A 20,484-nucleotide genomic window follows, 5' to 3' on the forward strand; every position below is an offset into this window, starting at 1 on the left:
AAGCTTGGGGCCCTGGGTCTGAACCCTGCCCTGCCCTGTGCAACTGGGTCCTGGACTTCCTGACAGGCTGCCCCCAGGTGGTGAAGGTAGGAAACAACACCTCCACTTCGCTGATCCTCAACACTGGGGCCCCACAAGGGTGCGTTCTCAGCCTCYTCCTGTACTCCCTGTTCACCCATGACTGGGTGGCCATGCATGCCTCCAACTCAAAGTTTGCAGATGACACAACAGTGGTAGGCCTGATTACCAACAATGACGATACAGCGTAGCGAGGGGGGTGAGAGCCATGGGAGTGTGGAGCCAGGAAAATAACCTCTCRCTCCATGTCGACAAAACAATAGAGCAGATCGTGGACTTCAGGAAACAGCAGAGGGAGCACTCCCCTATCCACATCGACTGGACCACAGTGGAGCAGGTGGAAAGCTTCATGTTCCAGAACACTAACGATCTGAAATGGTCCACCCACACAGACAGTGTGGTGAAGAAGGCACAACAGCTCCTCTTCAACCTAAGGAGGCTGAAGAAATTTGGCTTGTCACCTAAAACCCTCACAAACTTTTACAGATGCACAATTGAGAACAAGATGCACATTTGAGAGCATACTGTCGGGCTGTACCACCGCCTGGTACGGCAACTGCACTACCCGCAACCACAGGGCTCTCCATAGGGTGATGTGGTCTGCCCAACGCATCCCCGGGGGCAAACTACCTGCCGTTCAGGACACCTACAGCACCCGATGTCACAGGAAGGACCCGAAGATCATCAAGGATAACAATCACCCGAGCCACGGCCTGTTCACCCCGCTTTCGTCCAGAAGGCGAGGTCAGTACAGGTGCATCAATGCTGGGACCAAGAGACTGAAAAACAGCTTCTATCTCAAGGCCATCAGACTGTTAAATAGCCATCACTAGGCAGCTTCCACCCGGTTACATAACCCTGCACCTTAGAGGCTGCTGCCCTATATACATAGACTTGAAATCACTGGCCACTTTAATAATGTGTACATATTTTTACTTTACTCATCTCGTATGTATTTACTGTATTCTATTCTGCTGTATTTTAGTCTATGCCGCTCCGACATTGCTCATCCTAATATTTATATATTCCTTAATTTGTTTMTTTTACTTTTAGGTGTGTATTGTTGTGAATTGTTATATATTACTGCACTGTTGGAGCTAGGAACACAAGCATTTCGCTACACATCTGCTAAATAACAACTGCTAAACATGTGTATGTGACAAATAACATTTTATTTTATTTGATGGCAGACATCCAGGAGGCAGGCTTATCCTCTGGACTGGCTCGTAGGGGAGGATGCTACCATTGTCTGTGTGATGTTACCCTTGTTGGGAAACCCTTGCTGTAATTCAATGATAAACAGCCTTTAGAAGGTCAGACTGGAACTTTGTTATCAATGACTCATCCTGAATTTTCTATTCCGATCAGAAGCTCTGCTATTTTGAAGTATGGCCCTACGGTACATAATTCTGCCTTATGACACTAATCAAATCAAATCAAAATCAAATTATATTGTATTTGTCACATGCAMCGAATACAACTATTGTAAACTTTACTTTGAAATGCTTACTGACGAGCCCTTTCCCAACAATGCCGTTAAAAAGTAAGAAAATTAACAAATAGATAAAAGTAAAATAGTAACACTAAAATARCACAATAAAATAACAAACTTTGATTCTTCCTGTCAATTCATGTCAGTGGATGCAGTGTGATCAATCTGTTGTATTTCTTCATGTTAACAACCCTTCCCTTTGACAGAATGAGGGGAAACCGTCATCGCAGAGAGCAGACAGTGGCTCTGTGCAAACTTAGTCCTTACACAGTATGTAGTACAGTGTCTAGGTACTATACTATCCCTGAGCTTGCTGCTTGGGAGTAGAGAGTATAATAACCTGGCAGGGACTGTCTAGCATCGTGATGTCCTTGCTCTGACTCCCATTTAGGCAATTTGCTCAGCTGTCCCGCCAATCTGTAGCAGCCTCCAGCCTACAGGGTCAGATTTCTCAAACTTCGACAGCTATTATGCAGTTATTATTGTCCTTTACCCACTGAGAAAGTTTCACTTCACTGTTGTTTCCACTCTACGGTTGCAGGTCATCTCCATAGTGATATTTGGTGCAGCAGTGGAATTAYAGGGATTTGGTGCAAAGGGAGTATAATGCTGTCCCTGAATACGACAYGGGCAGGGGATYGGTTAAATCCTGCTGTTTCGTCAAAGCCTTGAGCTTTGTCTATGGAGCCAAGACAGGCCACAGAGGTTGGCTTTTACTGTAAGAATCCAACCAGTCAGATTACAAAACAGCACATATACCCTTGAGACGAGCTATAGCGAGCCTATACGGTCCCCATTAAAAACATATCTAAGATACGTTGTCCTCTGCTGCTTACAATTACATTTATCTTTGCTTGCTGCCAGCAAATAAAATCCATTGTTTCATCAAGGGAGAGCTGGACAACACTTCAAACACATTTAAGCAGAACGGGAGGGATTCCGTTTCATAAGCTCATTCTCAATATCTTTCAGACACCGAGCGTCTTTCCCCCATCTGTTTTCGTAGTGATCCCGCTGACATTTGATCCTCCRAGGATGATCCTCAATGACATTCTATCCCCCCTCGCGTTACATACACTCTGTTCAGTGTGGCTTCAAAGTCGTTAAGTGCTGTATGTGTACACAAATAACCATCACAGCAGGGAGGCTTTTAGCAAATCACCTCAAAAGCCATTTTGTTGACTGAGGGATTTAAACACAGCACCAAAGCTTAAATCCATACAGACTTCCCCGTCCCAGCAGTATGGAAAGGTATTCCTGTTAGGCAAACAGTTATACACAGCTTACTGGTTAAATACTCATCTCTAAGCACTCAGCTGCTTCTGGAAATGGAGTAGGGCTTAGAATTGACTGTACATTACCAGTATAAGTGGAAATCAAAGAACTTAGAGAGGATTGTGGATCAGATACAGTACCCAGACCAGCGATGAGTGAAGATGCCGCGATCGCATCATCGCCTTTAGGTGTGCCTTTCACATATGTTTCTCGGATTCGAATCCTGCTTTGTTTGGACATTGAAATCCTTGTTATGGTCCACATGAATCTATATATTTAGGCAAAGCAAATGTCCTTTGTCCTCAGACAGAGCGTCTCTATGCTTTTCCGTTTTACGAAGCTTGTCGCCCTGCCGTGAGTGCCCGGAAAAACATAACTCGGAGAGAGTCATTTGATTTTCGTTACAACTGCTTCCAGCATTTTTATTCATGTTTCCTAGCGCACAAGATGGCATGAGATGCGAGATAGAGACAAGTAAAACAGCCTAGTCTATAWGACTCCAGCAACTCTAATTAGTTCAGAAGCCTGAAGTGAACTCTTGCTGAGGAGGAMATTATTTCAAAATGAGCAAAAACCCTTGCATACTGCTACTGTCTATCTGGGGCATAATGCTGTACACAYGCCAGTAGTTGCAATTAAATTGAGATAMTTTAGCATGTAATCAAATACWGAAGGCCCCGCATTGCARTACACGMAYGCTCTATTGCAGCTGAGATTTCAGTTCAGTAAACCGTGTAGCCATGCCATCATAAAACCACCTCATGAGTATTTTCATGCCAAATATGGCCTGATGTTAGCTATGAACCCAAGGTAGCGTTAATGGCAAGGACTAGGGCCTATGAGTCTGGCACGCGAAACAAAATGCTACTAGCCCGAGCTCAGCCTGCAAATTAGAACTGTGAACAACACACACAAAGAAAGCTGGTTATGGAATTGAGTACCCTGAGTGGTCACCTATGCTATATTAGGCTAACCCACAGCGGAGCTGATGGTCTGCAGGGACAGCTGAGTTCTACAGGGACAGCTCAAACATCAGAGGACTCCCCTAAGGGGTGGACAGACACAGAGTGTGTGGCATTGATGCTGTGCGTGTGAGTGTGCGAATGCATGTGTGTGTGAGGAAGTGTGTCAACTCAAAACAGCTGAGCCCACGGCTGAGATACCCRGTTGCGACGGTTCCCATTTGGAGGGACTCTGGGGCTGGATCAGGTCCCCACTTGGCAGCTGAACTTTGCAGCTAAGCGGGGACGTTCYCTTCTGCATCTGTCTCGGGCTCCATAGGATTCATTAAATTAACTACGCCTTAAAGGATTCATTAACTACGCCTTAACTATGCTCAGGACCAGGGTTCCGGCTCACGCCTTCCCGCTCTCCCTCTTAACTAAACTGTGTCACAGTGCTCCAACAGGTGCAAAGGACAGGATATTTTCCTCCTAGAAATGTGGATATGTGTTCATCTCGGACCCGGGTAATTTTTGGTCTGCTGAGAGTCCTAGCCATTTCCACATGGTTTCTTTTTGAAGTCTTGGCGTGAATCTGACAGATTGAGTCGAGTGGCCGCCAGGAGCAAGTCTGGAGATGGACTGTCGTTTCTCTTTGCTTATTTSAGCTGTTCTTGCCACAATATGCACTTGGTATTTTACCAAATAGAGCTATCTTCTGTATACCACCCCTACCTTGTCACAACACAACTGTTTGCCTCAAACGCATTGGGAAGGAAAGAAATTCCACAAATKAACTTTTAGCAAGGCACACCTGYTAATGAAATGCATTCCAGGTGACWACCTCATGAAGCTGGTTGCGAGAATGCCAAGAGTGTGCAAAGCTGTCATCAAGGCGAAGGGTGGCTACATTGAAGAATCTTAAAACAACATGAAAATACCTTTTGATTTGTTTAACACTTTTTTGGTTAATACATGATTCCACATGTGTTATTTCATAGTTTTGATGTCTTCACTATTCTTCGACCAATGTAGAAAATTGTAAAAAATAAAGAAAAACCCTTGAATGAGTAGGGGTGTCCAAACTTTTGACTGGGATTGTATACAGTTGGGTTCACTTTGTGTTGGTGGAGTGTGGAGGCAGGTGGCTGTACGGTTCTCTCTGGGGACGGTACTTTGAGGCAATGCGCACAAGTTGTGCCATGATATTTGAATAAAGCTTACTAGGAGCGCCGGGTCAATTGAGAAAAATGCTTATTCTCTAATGCAGGTGAGAGTGAAAGAACAAAGGGCCCTAGACAATCAAATTAGGTAACAGAGTTTCCACTGTCAAAAACAACAGTCTCTCACTACACAGCATGACATTTTGTAATTGATATTCAGCTAACTTTGTGTCTGTTTCCTATGGTAGACATTGTTTTGTTGAATAGACTTCGATTCTCGCAAGAATAATTTTGTTTTCTTGCCCTACTTTGGAAACCTGTTTGGACATGTTTGATTGTATAGGGCTTCTGCATACTGCATTTATCAAGACTTGGTAATTGCCCTGTACATACAGTGTGTGAAATTCTGATAACATGAACGCAAAAAAAAAAAGATCTGCTGAGTACACTTATTATCACATTGCTTTTCCATTGGATATACATTTAACCTAAGTGTGGGAGATGTGCATAGATGGGAGAGGGATGGGATGGGAGAGGTCACACTGAAAAGTGATTGCAACTTTACAGTATGACATGTGTTCTAAGCAATGAGAGACTGACTAGCACATTCCYGATGATACCTGTGTTGTATATCTAATCATCATTAGAGATCCCAGCTATATCAGATCAAACTGCTAAAGGTAACAAGAGACCATGCTCATCTGTGTATAGTGACCCCTCCATAGCCATTGTCATAGCATTGTGGATATGTTTTCAATCGATGTTGCTGTTTTTTGTCCTCGCTCACCATAGCCTATCATATAATTCCATAATCATAAAGTAAAGTTGGTAAGATGCCCTAGAGGGCAAAAACATTGACTGAACCAATTGTCCTGACACGAGTCATTGTTGATTTCACCTGTTATAGGGAAGAGACTCTAGGGCTGCAGATAAGACTGTTGCCATGGTCCTGAAGGAGATACCAAGTATGGCGTCTTCAGAAGGGAAACCCCTCCTGACGGTGACAACCAAGGTGGGCAGAACCATCGCAACCCTACCCCCCATCCCTTCCTGGAGGTTCCTCTTATTTTTGGTGGTGATAAAATCAATGGCAAGGCTTTCAGCATCCTATATCTACTCTCCACTCTTGAGCCTAACTCGATCCTATATTATTAACCTGGAAACAGCAAAAAGCGACAACATTGATTTTATTTCATTTTTCAGCTGCTCTATAAGGTATAAAATGCATGCCACAGTTCGTTCTGCGTCACCAACTAAAAACCAGGCAGTATTTCAGCTGTAGCAAGGAATGACATTTTATCCGAATGACATTTCATTGATTTATTTTAATTATATGTTAAGTAAACTTGTGCCTTTTTAATTTAATCATTTTTGCATCAGCAACACCTTATCGTAGCCACACGCAATGTTTGTAAGAATCGTAAGTGAGAGTGCCTCAGCTGTCACTTATTTTTTATTTTTTTTACTGTAATTAGAAATTCAAATACACTGCTATTTTTATTTATTTKGTTTGTAGAATTTCCCCCACTTTTCTCAGGGATACAATTACTACACATTACCAAATGAGCCAATCAGGTAGTCTCAGCAGAATAAGCAATTAGGTCCTTTATCAGCAAAAAGTATAGCACATTTCCAAGGCAGTTTAGGAAAACGCACACTCCAAATGCACATTTTACACCTCATAAGCAGCTAAACGTGTCTAATACGCATGCATTTCCATAATGCAACACCTCTCTTCTTGTAGATGTAGTCGATTTTCAATGTGCTTTTCAGTGTTGCTTTGCTTTGAAGCAATATGTGAATGGTATGGGCCCCCGTTTTCTGTGCTCGATATAAATGTGCTTTGTGTGTGTGTGTGTGTGTGTGTGTGTGTGTGTGTCTGTGTGTGTGTGTGTGCGCGTGTTTCTGTGCTGTGGTTACAGTATAGTGTTGTTCTGATGTATAAGTTAGAAAATGTGCTCTGTAGCCTTCAACATTCTAAGTTGTTGCATAAAATGCCATGATGTGTTTGTTGAATGAAGATGTATTGAATATAATGATTTTTCTATTTTAAATTTTTAATCCCAACCAATCCCAATGCACTCTATAGTGCTGCATAACAAAATGTTTATTGTGTGCTTATTTGTAATAAAATCTAGTATTATCTAATAATTCAGCTGGAAAATGCAGTGTTTGCTGACTGTCTTTTGTTAGACAAGGCCTCTCTCCGGTCCGTTTCTTTTTGACTGAACTTTTCTTTCCGTAAATGTGTTTAAAACAACTGCATTTTTTTACTTCCACAGACTTAAATAAAGCTGAACATTCTTGCTGACTAATTCCAATATCATATGGGGGGACTTGGTGCATATCTAGATATAGATCAGCTACAAAAAAATACAAAAAACAGGTGCATTAAATTAACAAGAAACCGCCTGTATCAATAATGTCTCATTATGACATTTTGCAACGTGAGAACACATACCACGTCACTCAAAATGACACAGCAATGTGCACCTCTTAATCAATATGAAAGGGGCAAAAGGTGAATTAGTTTATTTGACGAATGTACATTGAACAAAAATATGAATGTAAAGTGGTCCCATGTTTCATGAACTGAAATAAAAGATTGCAGAAATGTTACATGCACACAAAAAATATTTATTTCAAATTTTGTCTACAAATTTGTTTACATCCCTGTTAGTGAATATTATCCTTTGACAAGAAAATCCATCCACACTGATGAGTGCACCATGATGGCGGTGGGGTTATGGCATGGGCAGGCATGAGCTACGGACAATAAACACAATTGTATTTTATCGATGGCAATTTGATTATACAAAAATACCCTGATGAGATCCTGAGGCCCAGTGTGAGTCCCATTGTTTTTAAAGGTACACTACCGGTCAAAAGTTTTAGAACACCTACTCATTCAAGGGTTTTTCTTTATTTTTACTGTTTTCTACATTGTAGAATAATAGTGAAGACATCAAAACTATGAAATAACACATATGGAATCATGTAGTAACCCAAAAAGTATTAAACAAATCAAAATATATTATATATTTCAGATTCTTCAAATAGCCACCCTTTGCCTTGATGACAGCTTTGCACACGTGTGGCATTCTCTCAACCAGTTTCACCTGGAATGCTTTTCCAACAGTCGAAGGAATTCCCACATATGCTGAGCACTTGTTGGCTGCTTTTCCTTCACTCTGTGGTCCGACTCATCCCAAACCATCTCAATTTGGTTGAGGTCGGGGGATTGTGGAGGCCAGGTCATCTGATGCAGAACTCCATCACTCTCCTTCTTGGTAAAATAGCCCTTACACAGCCTGGAGGTGTGTTGGGTCATTGTCCTGTTGAAAAACAAATTATAGTCCCACTAGGCCCAAACCAGATGGGATGGCGTATCACTGCAGAATGCTGTGGTAGCTATGCTGGTTAAGTGTGCCTTGAATTCTAATAATCACAGACAGTGTCACCAGCAAAGCATCCCCACACCATAACACCTCCTCCTCTATGCTTTACGGTGGGAAATACACATGCGGAGATCATCCGTTCACTCACATCGTGTCTCACAAAGACACGGCGGTTGGAACCAAAAATCTCAAATTTGGACTCCAGACAAATTGATAAATTACCACCGGTCTAATGTCCATTGCTTGTGTTTCTTGGCCCAAGTATGTCTCTTCTTCTTATTGGTGTCCTTTAGTAGTGGTTTCTTAGCAGCAATTCGACCACGAAGGCCTGATTCACACAGTCTCTTCTGAATAGGTGATGTTGAGATGTGTCTGTTACGTGAACTCTGTGATGCATTTATTTGGGCTGCAATTTCTGAGGCTGGTAACTCTAACGAACAAATCCTCTAGAGCAGAGGTAACTCTTGGTCTTCCTTTCCTGTGGTGGTCCTCATGAGAGCCATTTGCATCATAGCTCTTGCAGGTTTTTGTGACTGCACTTGAAGAAACCTTCAAAGTTCTTGACATTTTCCATATTGTCTGACCTTCATTTCTTAAAGTAATGATGAACTGTCATTTCTCTTTGCTTATTTAAGCTGTTCTTGCCCTACCTTGTCACAACACAACTGATTGGCTCAAACGCTTTAAGAATGAAAGAAATTCCACAAATGAACTTTTAAGAAGGCACACCTGTTACTTGAAATGCTTTCCAGGTGACTACCTCATGAAGCTGGTTGAGAGAATGCCAAGCGTACTATAAATTATGTGCATCGCGCCAATACAAATATTGCCTGCAACTCTTTCAGATTATAATCCCCTGGTTACCCAAGTGGATTTGAGCTTTAAGATGAATAAAACAAAATGTTGCCATTTTAATAAGACCCTTTTTCAAAACAAATTGTTCGTGGCTGTATTTCAAGCCAAAATAGTTGAATTCTTTGCAAAAAACAATGACTTTGTCGAGGACCTTAGGTTTACATSGATGGCTACTAAAGGGTTTACCAGAGACTTTACATCATATTTTTGTGTCTCACCTCAATAAAGCCAGGAATCAAAGACTCAAGACTCAAGTTATTGGAGAAACCTGAAACGGAACCTGAAAAGGAATTACTCAAATAATGCCAGCAATGATTTGAGGGTGGTTAAACTGGAACTGAATGACTTTTAAGGAGAACTGAGTTCATCATGTGAATTGATTGCCCCTCATCTACTTCAGAGTTCGTACTAGGTGACATAAACTGGGGTGTGCTTAACACCCCCGCCGTCCTACAATCTAAGCTAGATGCCCTCAATCTCACACAAATTATCAAGGAACCTACCAGGTACAACCCTAAATCCGTAACCATGGGCACCCTATAAGATCCTGACCAACTTGCCCTCTAAAATACCCTCTACTGTCTTCAACCAGGATCTCAGAGATCACTGCCTCATTGCCTGCATCCGCTATTAGTCCACGGTCAAACGACCACCCCTTTCCACTGTCAAACGCTCCCTAAAACACTTCAGCAAGCAGCCTTTCTAATCGAGCTGGCCCGAGTATCCTGGAGGGATATTGACCTCATCCCATCAGTAGAGGATGCCTGGTTGTTTTTTAAAAGTGATTTCCTCACCATCTTAAATAAGCATGCCCCATTAAAAAATGTACAACTAAGAACAGCTATAGCCCTTCGTTCACTCCAGACTTGACTGCCTTTGACCAACGCAAAAACATCCTGTGGCGTTCTGCATTAGCATCGAATAGCCCTGCGATATGCAACTTTTCAGGGAAGTCAGGAACCAATATACACAGTCAGTTAGGAAAGCTAAGGCTTATATTTTTTTAAAGAAATTTGCTTCCTGTAGAACTAATTCCAAAAAGTTTTGGGACACTAAAGTTAATGGAAAATAAAGAGCACCTCCTCGCAGCTAACCACTGCACTGGGGCAAGGAAACACTGTCACCACCGATAAATCTACGATAATCGATCATTTCAATAAACGTTTTTCTACGGGCTGGCCATGCTTTCCACCTGGCTCCGCTACCCTTGGGCCAACAGCTCTGCAAACCCTGCAGCAACTTGCCCAAGCCCTCCCCCCCCGCTTTTCCTTCACCCAAATCCAGACAGCTGAAGTTCTGAAAGAGCTGCAAAATCTGGACCCCTACAAATCAGTTGGGCTAGAAATTTGGACCCTCTCTTTCTAAAATTATCAGCCGTATATTGTTGCAACCCCTATTACTAGCCTGTTCATCCTCTCTTTCATATCGTCTGAGATCCCCAAAGATTGAAAGCTGCCACGGTCATCCCCTCTTCAAATGGGGAGACACTAGATCCAAACTGTTATAGACCTATATCCATCCTGCCCTTCCTTTCTAAAATCTTCGAAAGCCAAGTTAACAAACAGATCACCAACCATTTCGAATCCCACCGTACATTCTCCACTATGCAATCTGGTTCCGAGCTGGTCATGGGTGCACCTCACCCGCTCAAGGTCCTAAACGATATCATAACCACCATCGATAAAAGACAGTAACTGTGCAGCCATCTTCATCGACCTGGCCAAGCTTTCGACTCTGTGTCAATCACTGCATTCTTATCGGCAGACTCAATAGCCTTGGTTTTCAAATGATTGCCTCGTCTGGTTCACCAACTACTTCTCTGATAGACTTCAGTGTGTCAAATCGGAGGGCCTGTTGTCCGGACCTCTGTCAGTTTCTATGGGGGTGCCACAGGGTTCAATTCTCGGACCGACTCTCTTCTCTGTATACATCAATGATGTCGCTCTTGCTGCTGGTGATTCTCTGATCCACCTCTACGCAGACGACACCATTCTGTATACTTCTGGCCCTTCTTTGGACACTGTGTTAACAAAACCTCCAAACGAGCTTCAATGCCATACAACACTCCTTCCGTGGCCTCCAACTACTTTTAAATGCTAGTAAAACTAAATCATGCCTCTCAACCAATTGCTGCCGCACCGCCCCGCCCGACTAGCATCACTACTCTGAACGGTTCTGACCTAGAATATGTGGACAACTACAAATAGCTAGCTGTCTGGTTTAGACTGTAAACTCTCCTTCCAGACTGTAACGGGATTCCTCCTCCTCTTCATTCCGAAGAGGAGGAGCAAGGATTCGACACAAAATGCAGTTGGAATAGGACATAATGAATTTATTTAACAAGACAAAAAACGAACTACTTGAATAACTAACAAAATAACAAAACGGAGTAGACAGACCTGGACATGCGAACTTACAAAAACGAAGAACTCACGAACAGGAAAAATTACTACACAAAAGAACGAAACTGACAAACAAACCGAAACAGTCCCGTGTGGCGCAACAAACACAGACACAGGAGACAACCACCCACCACAAACAATGTGAAACCACCTACCTTAATATGGTTCTCAATCAGAGGAGATGAAAACCACCTGCCTCTAATTGAGAACCATATCAGGTCACCCATTACCAACATAGAAACACATAACATAGGCACTACCCACCCAAACTCACGCCCTGACCGTCAAACACATACAAAAATAACAGAAAACCGGTCAGGAACGTGACACAGACTCACATTAAACATCTCCAATCCAAAATCAATCTATAATCTTTGGCTCCTATATTTCGCAACAAAGCCTCCTTCATTCTATGGTGCCACTACCCTCGTAAAACTGACTACTTCCTACCGATCCTTGACTTTACGATGTCATTTACAAAATAACCTCCAACACTCTACTCAGAAAACTGGATGTAGTCTATCACAGTACCATCCGTTTTGTCACCAAAGCCCCATATACTACCCACCCACTGCGATCTGTATGCTCTCGTTGGCTGGCCCTCGCTTAATATTCGTCGCCAAACCCACTGGATCCAGTCATTTATATGTCTTTGCTAGATAAATCCCTGCCTTATCTCAGCTCGCTGGTCACCATAGCAACACCCACCCATAGCACGCGCTCCAGCAGGTATATTTCACTTATCATCCCAAAGCCAACACCTCCTTTGGCCACCTTTCCTTCCAGTTCTCTGCTGCCAATGACTGGAACGAATTTGCAAACATCCCTGAAGCTGGAAACGTATATCTCCCTCTCTAACTTTAAGCATCAGCTGTCAGAGAAGCTTACCGATCACTGTTACTGTACACAGCACATCTGTAAATAGCACACTCAACTACCTCATCCCCATATTGTTATTTTTTTGTTGTTGCTCTTTTGCACCCCAGTATCTCTACTTGCACATCATCTTCTTTCACTCCAGTGCTAAAGCTAAATTATAATTATTTCGCCTCTATGGACTTTTATTCCCTTACCTCCCTACAATTCTACATTTTCACACACGGTACATAGATTTTTTCTATTGTGTTATTGACTGTATGTTTGTTTATGTGTAACTCTGTGTTGTTGTTTTTGTCGCACAGCTTTGCTTTATCTTGGCCAGGTCGCAGTTGTAAATGAAACTTGTTCTCAACTGGCCTACCTGGTTAAATAAAGGTGAAAGCATTTTTTTTTATCATGCATAGAGTGAGGCAGAACTATTATTTTAATGGGGAGCAAAACCAAGCAGGCTTCTAGCCTTAAAATGGAAAAAAGTGAATCTTGTACTTCTTTAGAATCTATTCAATCCCCATCTAAAGGCTTACTTTCTGATCCACAGGAAATGAATGCAACATTTCACTCTTTTACCAGGAGTTATATAAATCGTATATCCAGTTTGAGCCAGACGAATGCAAGCCTTTTTTTGATAACCTTGATTTGCCCGTATTGGATGAGAAGCAATCTGTGGATCTGGGGCGACCCATCTCATTAGAGGACCTGGAATCGGTGCTGAATAAAATCAAATTGTATTTGTTCACATGCGCGGAATACCACAGGTGTAACCTTGCAGTGAAATGCTTATTTAGAAGCCCTTAACCAACAATGCAATTTAAGAAAAATACGTGTAGTAAAAAATAGTTCAGTAAAAAAAAGAAAGAAAAGTAACAAAATAATTAAAGAGCAGCAGTAAAATAATTATAGCGAGCTATATACAGGGGTACCGGTACAGAGTCAATGTCGTGGGGGCACCGGTTAGTCGATGTAATTGAGGTAATATGTACATGTAGGTAGAGTTAAAGTGACTATGCATAGATAATAAACAGAGAGTAGCAGCAGGGTAAAAGGGGGGCAATGCAAATAGTCTGAGTAGCCGACATGGTTAGCTGTTAGGAGTCTTATGGCTTGGGGATAGAAGCTGTTTAGAAGCCTCTTGAATTTAGACTTGGCGCTCCGGTACCGCTGCCGTATGGTAGCAGAGAGAACAGTTTATGATTAGGTGGCTGAGTCTTTGACAATCTTTAGGGCCTTCCTCTGACATCGCCTGGTATAGAGGTCCTGGATGGCAGGAGCTTGGCCCCAGTGATGTACTGGGCCGTTCGCACTACCCTCAGTAGTGCCTTGCGGTCGGAGGCCGAGCAGTTTCCATACCAGGCAGTGATGCAACCAGTCAGGATGCTCTCGATGGTGCAGCTGTAGAACCTTTTGAGGATCTGAGGACCCATGCCAAATCTTTTCAGTCTCCTGAGGGGTTTTGTCGTGCCCTCTTTCACGACTGTCTTGGTGTGCTTGGACCATGTTAATTTTTTGGTGATGTGGACACCAAGGAAACTTGAAGCTTTCAACCTGCTCCACTGCAGCCCCGTCGATGAGATTGGGGGCGTGCTCAGTCCTCTTTTTCCTGTAGTCTACAATCATCTCCTTTGTCTTGATCACGTTGAGGGAGAGGTTGTTGTCTTTGCACCACACGGCCAGGTCTCTGACCTCCTCCCTAAGGCTGTCTCGTCGTGTCGGTGATCAGGCCTACCACTGTTGTGTCATCGGCAAACTTATGATGGTGTTGGAGTCGTGCCTGGCCATGCAGTCATAAGTGAACAGGGACTGCAGGAGGGGACTGAGCACGCACCCCTGAGGGGCCCCTGTGTTGAAGATCAGCGTGGCGGATGTGTTGTTACCTACCCTTACCACCTGGGGCGGCCCGGTCAGGGAGTCCAGGATCCAGTTGCAGAGGGAGGTGTTTAGTCCCAGGTCCTTACTTATTGATTGAGCTTTGAGAGCATATGGTGTTTGGTTAGGGTCTCGGTATGTAAGCATTTCACTGTAAGCTCTACAGCTGTTGTATAAGCATTTCACTGTAAGGTCACAGCTGTTGTATTGGCGCATGTGACTTAATGCCAAAAAGCCCGATCAGACAATTCTTTTTCATTTTATTTGTAATAATGACAATTACAACAATACATGTCAGGACCGGTGTGAGAACAGTCCACTAATAGTCGGCAAACCCAAGAAGATGCAGCAGACACAGCCGTTACTAGACGATGGTGGTTTAATAAAGGGAAAAAAAAAGTCCCTTCAGCCAAAAAAATTTAAATCCACAACGTCAAAAAGTAATGCCAAGAGAAAGAAAAAATGAAATATCACCAAGGCTACCAGAAGATAAATCCACCAAAGTGGTTAAGAACAGCAGGGCGAAAACAACAAACCTTCAAAAGAATAATCAAAACAAACAAGAAACCAAAACCAGATACCGTCAGGTAAAATCCAACTGGAGAAATACATGTTCACCAGCCATGCTGGTGCTAAACATAACAAAACACTGAAGCAAAAAGAACTGAGGAAACCACGAGGGTTTAAATATCAACAAGAGGAAATGAACCGACAGTGCAAATAATAATTTAGAACAAGGGGAAAAAAAAAGTTCAAAAAAGGCGCAATGGGGGCATTAGTGACGCAAAACCTGAACAATCCTGGCCAAATCCTGACACAATACCTGAATTAAACATACTTAATTTTAAGCTTAATATAATACATCAAATAAAATCAATTTAGCCTCAAATGAATAATGAAACATGTTTTCAATTTGGTTTTTTAAATAATACACAAAACAACAAAGTTGTTGGAGAAGAAAGTAAAATGCAATATGTGCGCATTTTAACATGACGTCTCTCAAATATTCCCAGGTAAGAAGTTTTTAAGGTTGTAGGTTATTATTAGGACTATTTCCTCTATAACATTTGTATATGTTCATTAACACTTTGACTATTGATGTCTTTACTAGGCACTTAGTATTGCCATGTGTAATAGTATAGCGTCGGTCCCTCTCCCTCGCTTCCTCCCTGGGCTCGAACGCAGGAACACAACGACACAGCCACCCTCGAAGCAGCGTTACTCATTTGCAGGAGCAAGGGGAAAACCACTCCAAGTCTCCAGAGCGAGTGACGTTTTGAAACGCTATTAGCGGCGCACCACCCGCCTACTTAGCTTAGCCATTTCACATCGGTTACACGAGCCTAATCTCGGAGTTTGATTAGGCTTGAATTCCATAAACAGCGCAATGCTTGACGCACAACGAAGAAGCTGCTGGCAAAACGCACGAAAGTGCTGTTTGAATGAATGCTTACGAGCCTGCTGCTGCTACCACCCTTCAGGTCAGACTTGCTCTATCAAATCATAAACTTTAGTTTATAACATTAATAACACACCAGAAATAATGCAGCTTAGGTCGATTAATATGGTATCGAATTCCGGAAACTATCCAATCTCGAAAACCAACAGACGTTTAATTCTTTCAGTGAAATAGCGGAAGCCGTTTTCGTATTTTATCTAAGGGTGGCACCATTAGTCCTTAAATTAATTCTCTGTTTACCATTGCTGTCAGGAACGCCCGGGTCGAGAGAAACAGTCACTAAATAAATCGGCAGAACCCAGAAGATGAGGCAGACACAGCAAGTACAATAGAGACGGGATGTGGTTTAATCAAAGAAAAAGATCTTCCGGCTCAAAAATATAAATCACAAACGTCCAAAGAAAAGCCAAGAGACAAAAATAGAATCTTGCAAAATCACAGAGAAGAAATCCACAAAGTGAAGAACCAGGCAAGGGATAAAAAAACAACCTCAAAAAAGACTAATCAAAATAAACAAGAAACAAAACCAGCGAACCTCTGGAAAATCCAACAAGAGAAAAAGTTTAACAGCATGGCTGGGGCTGGGTGCTAACTTACAAACCACTGAGCAAAGAACTGAGGAACACACAGGGTTTAAATTACTAACAAGGGAACGCACACCAGGTGAAACGAATAATAGAGCAAGGGAAAAACAAAAGGTACAAAAAAGGTGCAATGGACATCTCTAGTGACGCCAAAAACGCTGAACTAGGTCCTGAGCCAAAACCTGAACATGCACAACCTTCAATGTTTTGTCATATTGATTACGTAATTTCTGGCAATCTAGGCGGCCCAAACTGGTTGCATATTAACTTGACTCTGTGTGCAATGAATGCAAGAGAAAGTGACACAATTTCACCTGGTTAATATTTCCTGCCTAACCTGGTATTTCTTTTAGCTAAATATGCACGGTTTTAAAAAATATATACTTCTGTGTATTGATTTTAAGAAACGGCTATTGATGTTCATTGGGTTTAGGTACCAACATTGTGGAGCAGACGATACGCACCGCATCGATTATATATGCAACTTCAGGACACGCTAGGATATAAACTAGTAATATTGCATCACAACCATGTGTAGTTAATAGGTGATTTATGATTGATTGATTGAATTGTTTTTATGCAAGATAAGTTTAATGTCTAGCTAAGCAACTTACCTGGCGCTTACTGCATTCGTTGTAACAGGCAGTCTTCTCCTCGTGGAGTGCAATGAGAGGCAGGGTTTGTGTTAGAGCTGCGTCTGGACTTAGTTAACTGTAAGGTTGGTAGATGGAATCACCGCGAGCTTGACAAGGTGAAAATCGTGTCGCTTCTGCCCTCTGAACGAGGCAAGTTAACCACCTTCCTAGGCCATCATTGAAATAAGAAATTGTGTTCTTAACTACTGCCTAGTTAAATATAAAGATTAAATAAAGTGTAATTTGTATTTTTTTACAGATTTCCGATTGTTATGAAAACTTTGGAAAATCGGCCCTAATTAATCGGCCATTCCGATATTAATGATCGACTCTATTTTCTATACTATTTCTACGTATCTCATTCAACTTTAATAATGCTTACATACCTTGCATTACTCATCTCATATGTGTATATCTGTTTTTCTATACTATTCTACTCTTATTCTACTGTGATAGACTGCATCCAGTTTGCCGAGTAGAGTATTGGAAGCTATTTTGTAGATGACATGCCGAAGTCGACGATCGCGTAAGATAGTCAGTTTTTACTAGGGTGAGTTGGCGGGCGTGAGTGAAGAAGGCTTTGTTTGCCGAAATAGGAGTCGATTCTGGATCTATTTCGCAACAAAGCCTCCTTCACTCAGGCCCAAACTTACGCCTAGTAACAACTGACTATCCCTACCGATCCTCGACCTTCGCCGTGTCAATCTACAAAATAGCTTCAACTGCTTACTCAAGCAAACTGGATGCAGTTTATCACAGTGCCATCCGTTTTGTTAGCTTAGCACCTCTATACCAGGCACCCACTGCGGACCTGTATGCTCTAGTTCGGCTTGGCCCTCGCTGCAGTGTTCGTCGTCAGACCACTGGGTCGAGGTCATCTACAAGGCTATGCTGGTAAAGGCCGCTTATGCTCAGTTCACTGGTCACGATGGCAAACACCCACCGTAGTACGCGCTCGCAGCTCGGTGTTATTCCACTGATCATCCCTAAAGCAAAAACCTAATTTGCCGCCTTTCCTTCCAGGTTCTCTGCTGCCTGCCGACTGGAACAATTGCAAAAATCTCTGAAGTTGGAGACTTTTAATCTCCCTCAACAACTTTAAACATCTGCTTATCTGAGCAGCTAACCGATCGCTGACGCTTGTAATAGTGCCATCGGTAATATAGCACCACCGCAATTTACCTACTGTCACTCCGCATACTGTTTTCATTTATTTACTTTTCTGCTCTTTTGCACACCTAGTATCTCTATTTGCACATGATCATCTGATGATTTATTACACCAGTGTTTAATCTGCTAAATTGTAAGATTATTTCCTCCTATGGCCTATATTTGGCCATACCTCCTCATGCCTTTTGCAACATTTGTATATAAGATTCTCTTACTTTTTCCCCCCCCTACTATGTTATATTGCTGTTTATTGTTTAACTCCATGTGTAACTTGTGTTGTTGTTCTGTTCACAACTGTCTTATTCTTTAATCTTGCGCCAGGTCGCAGTTGCAAATGAGAACTTGTTCTCAACTAGACCTCCTGGTTAAATAAAAGGTGAAATAAATAAAAAATTAAAATTAAATTTTCTTAGGAGCAGATTCATTTTTAAAGTTAGAAGTTCGAACTGTTTGGGCCATAGACCTGAAAAGTATGACAGAACTTTGCAGGCTATCTCTACAGTAGATTGCAATCCTCCCTTTGGCAGTTCTATCTTGATGGAAATGTATAGTTGGGATATGGAATCTTCAGAATTTTTGGTGGCCGTTCCTAAGCCAAGGATTCAGACACGGCAAGGACATTCAGGTTTGGCGGAGTATGCTGAAGCAGTGGAGTAAAACAACCACTTAGGGAGAGGCTTTCTTGATGTTAACATGCATGAAATCAAGGCTTTTTCGTTTACAGAAGTCAACAAATGAGAGCTTCCTGGGGACACGCAGGGCCTGGGTTAACCTCCAATCACCTCCGAGGAACATGAGGAGGAGTGGATGAGGGTACGGCTAAAGGCTATCAAAACTGGTCATTTCAGTGCACAGATACAAAAAAAAAATAAACAAAATGGTAGTACTGTGATTAATGAAATCCAGATGGCATCAGCTATGTACCAGTGATCATAGTGTCCGTGAACAGCATAGATGGAGCAGGAAGCCGGCTGCGTAGTGTTACTGACGGGCTAGCACGGAAGACACGGTGTTTAGAGTTCGCAGGGCTTGGTTAAGTAGAAGCGTCTTGCTCCGCCCGTTCGGTCAACGGCCGGTTGAGGCGCACAGCGGATATGGAATTAACGTCTGCGTGCCCAGTCGTGTGGTACGAGGGCGTCTGTCGGATCGAAAGGTCCTGGCAGATGGTCGAAAGATGCGGTATTGTAGTTGTAGTCATTTCTTTTGTAGCCGCGGTAGATGCGCATGGCTTGCACGGCTAACTGGTGCAGCTTCGGGGTGGGGCGTTAGCGCACTATAGCCACTCAGTAGCATAGCGATGAATCCGCTGCAAAAGGTCAGAGCTTACGGCAAGTGTCGGCGAGTATGTGGATTCTAGCCGTGTCCTGGGTAAGCCGGGTGATCACAGAGTATGGCCGTAGTTGTGCCGGCTCACGGGGCTAGCTTCGGGGCTGGGTCACTCAGGTGGCAGCTAGCTAGCTGTGATGATCAGGAGTAGATGGTCCAGGGTTTACGGGCAGGATCCGGCGTTGTTAGTGGAGAAAAACAGTCAAGGCTGGTGTCACGTTCCTGACCTGTTTTATGTTATTTTTTGTATGTTTTAGTTGTTCAGGGCGTTTGAGTTGGGTGGGCATTCTATGTTTTGTGTTATATGTTTTAGGTCACTGTAATTAGCCTTATATGGTTCTCAATCAGGGGACAGGTGTTTTGGACGTTTCCTCTGTGAGAAACCATATATAGGTTGGCTGTTACACTGTTTGTTTGTGGGTGATTTCTTTCTGTGTTCTGTGGTATGTTTGCACCAGCACGGGACTGTTTCGGTTTGTTTGTTCGTGTGATGTTAGTCCGGTTCCTGTTTCGTGAAGTTTCTTCGTGGCTTTTATGTAAGTTCCATGTTTCAGGTCTGTCTACCGTTGTCCGTTTGTTATTTTAATTTCATTTTCAAGTATAGTTCGTTTTGTTCTTGTTTAAATAAATCATTATGCTCTAACCATACCTCGGCTGACGGTATTGGTCCACCGATCCTTCTCTCCTCTCCTCTTTCCGAGGAAGGAGGAGACGACACCCGTTACAGGAATCACCCACACCTAGGACCAAGCGGCGGGGAGAGCTCAACAGCCGAAACCAGTGACTCGTGGACTTGGGACGAAGTATTGGAAGGAAAAGGACACTGGGCGCACATTGGGGAATATCGCCGCGGCTCGTGAGGAGATGGAGGCAGCGAAAGAGTCCCAACACGCGGTGGTATGTTGAGGAGGCAGCGAAGGAGACGTGCTGGAAGCCTGAAAAGCCCGTGAGTACTATCTCTTCT

At 42.8% G+C, this 20,484-nt stretch overlaps 1 protein-coding gene across 1 annotated transcript in view; it reads left to right on the forward strand.

The window, feature by feature from the left end:
• Positions 1-286: 286 nt before the first annotated feature.
• The window catches only part of LOC111975901 (PEX5-related protein-like), a 127,327-nt gene continuing 107,129 nt past the window's right edge, over positions 287-20,484 (forward strand). The window contains exons 1-2 of the mRNA XM_070447705.1: positions 287-478; positions 5,857-5,961. Of these exons, the coding sequence (XP_070303806.1) occupies positions 287-478; positions 5,857-5,961 (297 nt within the window). The remainder of the gene's footprint in view (positions 479-5,856; positions 5,962-20,484) is intronic.

This window comes from Salvelinus sp. IW2-2015, linkage group LG16 (genome assembly GCF_002910315.2).
Source record: "Salvelinus sp. IW2-2015 linkage group LG16, ASM291031v2, whole genome shotgun sequence".
Lineage (NCBI taxonomy): Eukaryota > Metazoa > Chordata > Actinopteri > Salmoniformes > Salmonidae > Salvelinus > Salvelinus sp. IW2-2015.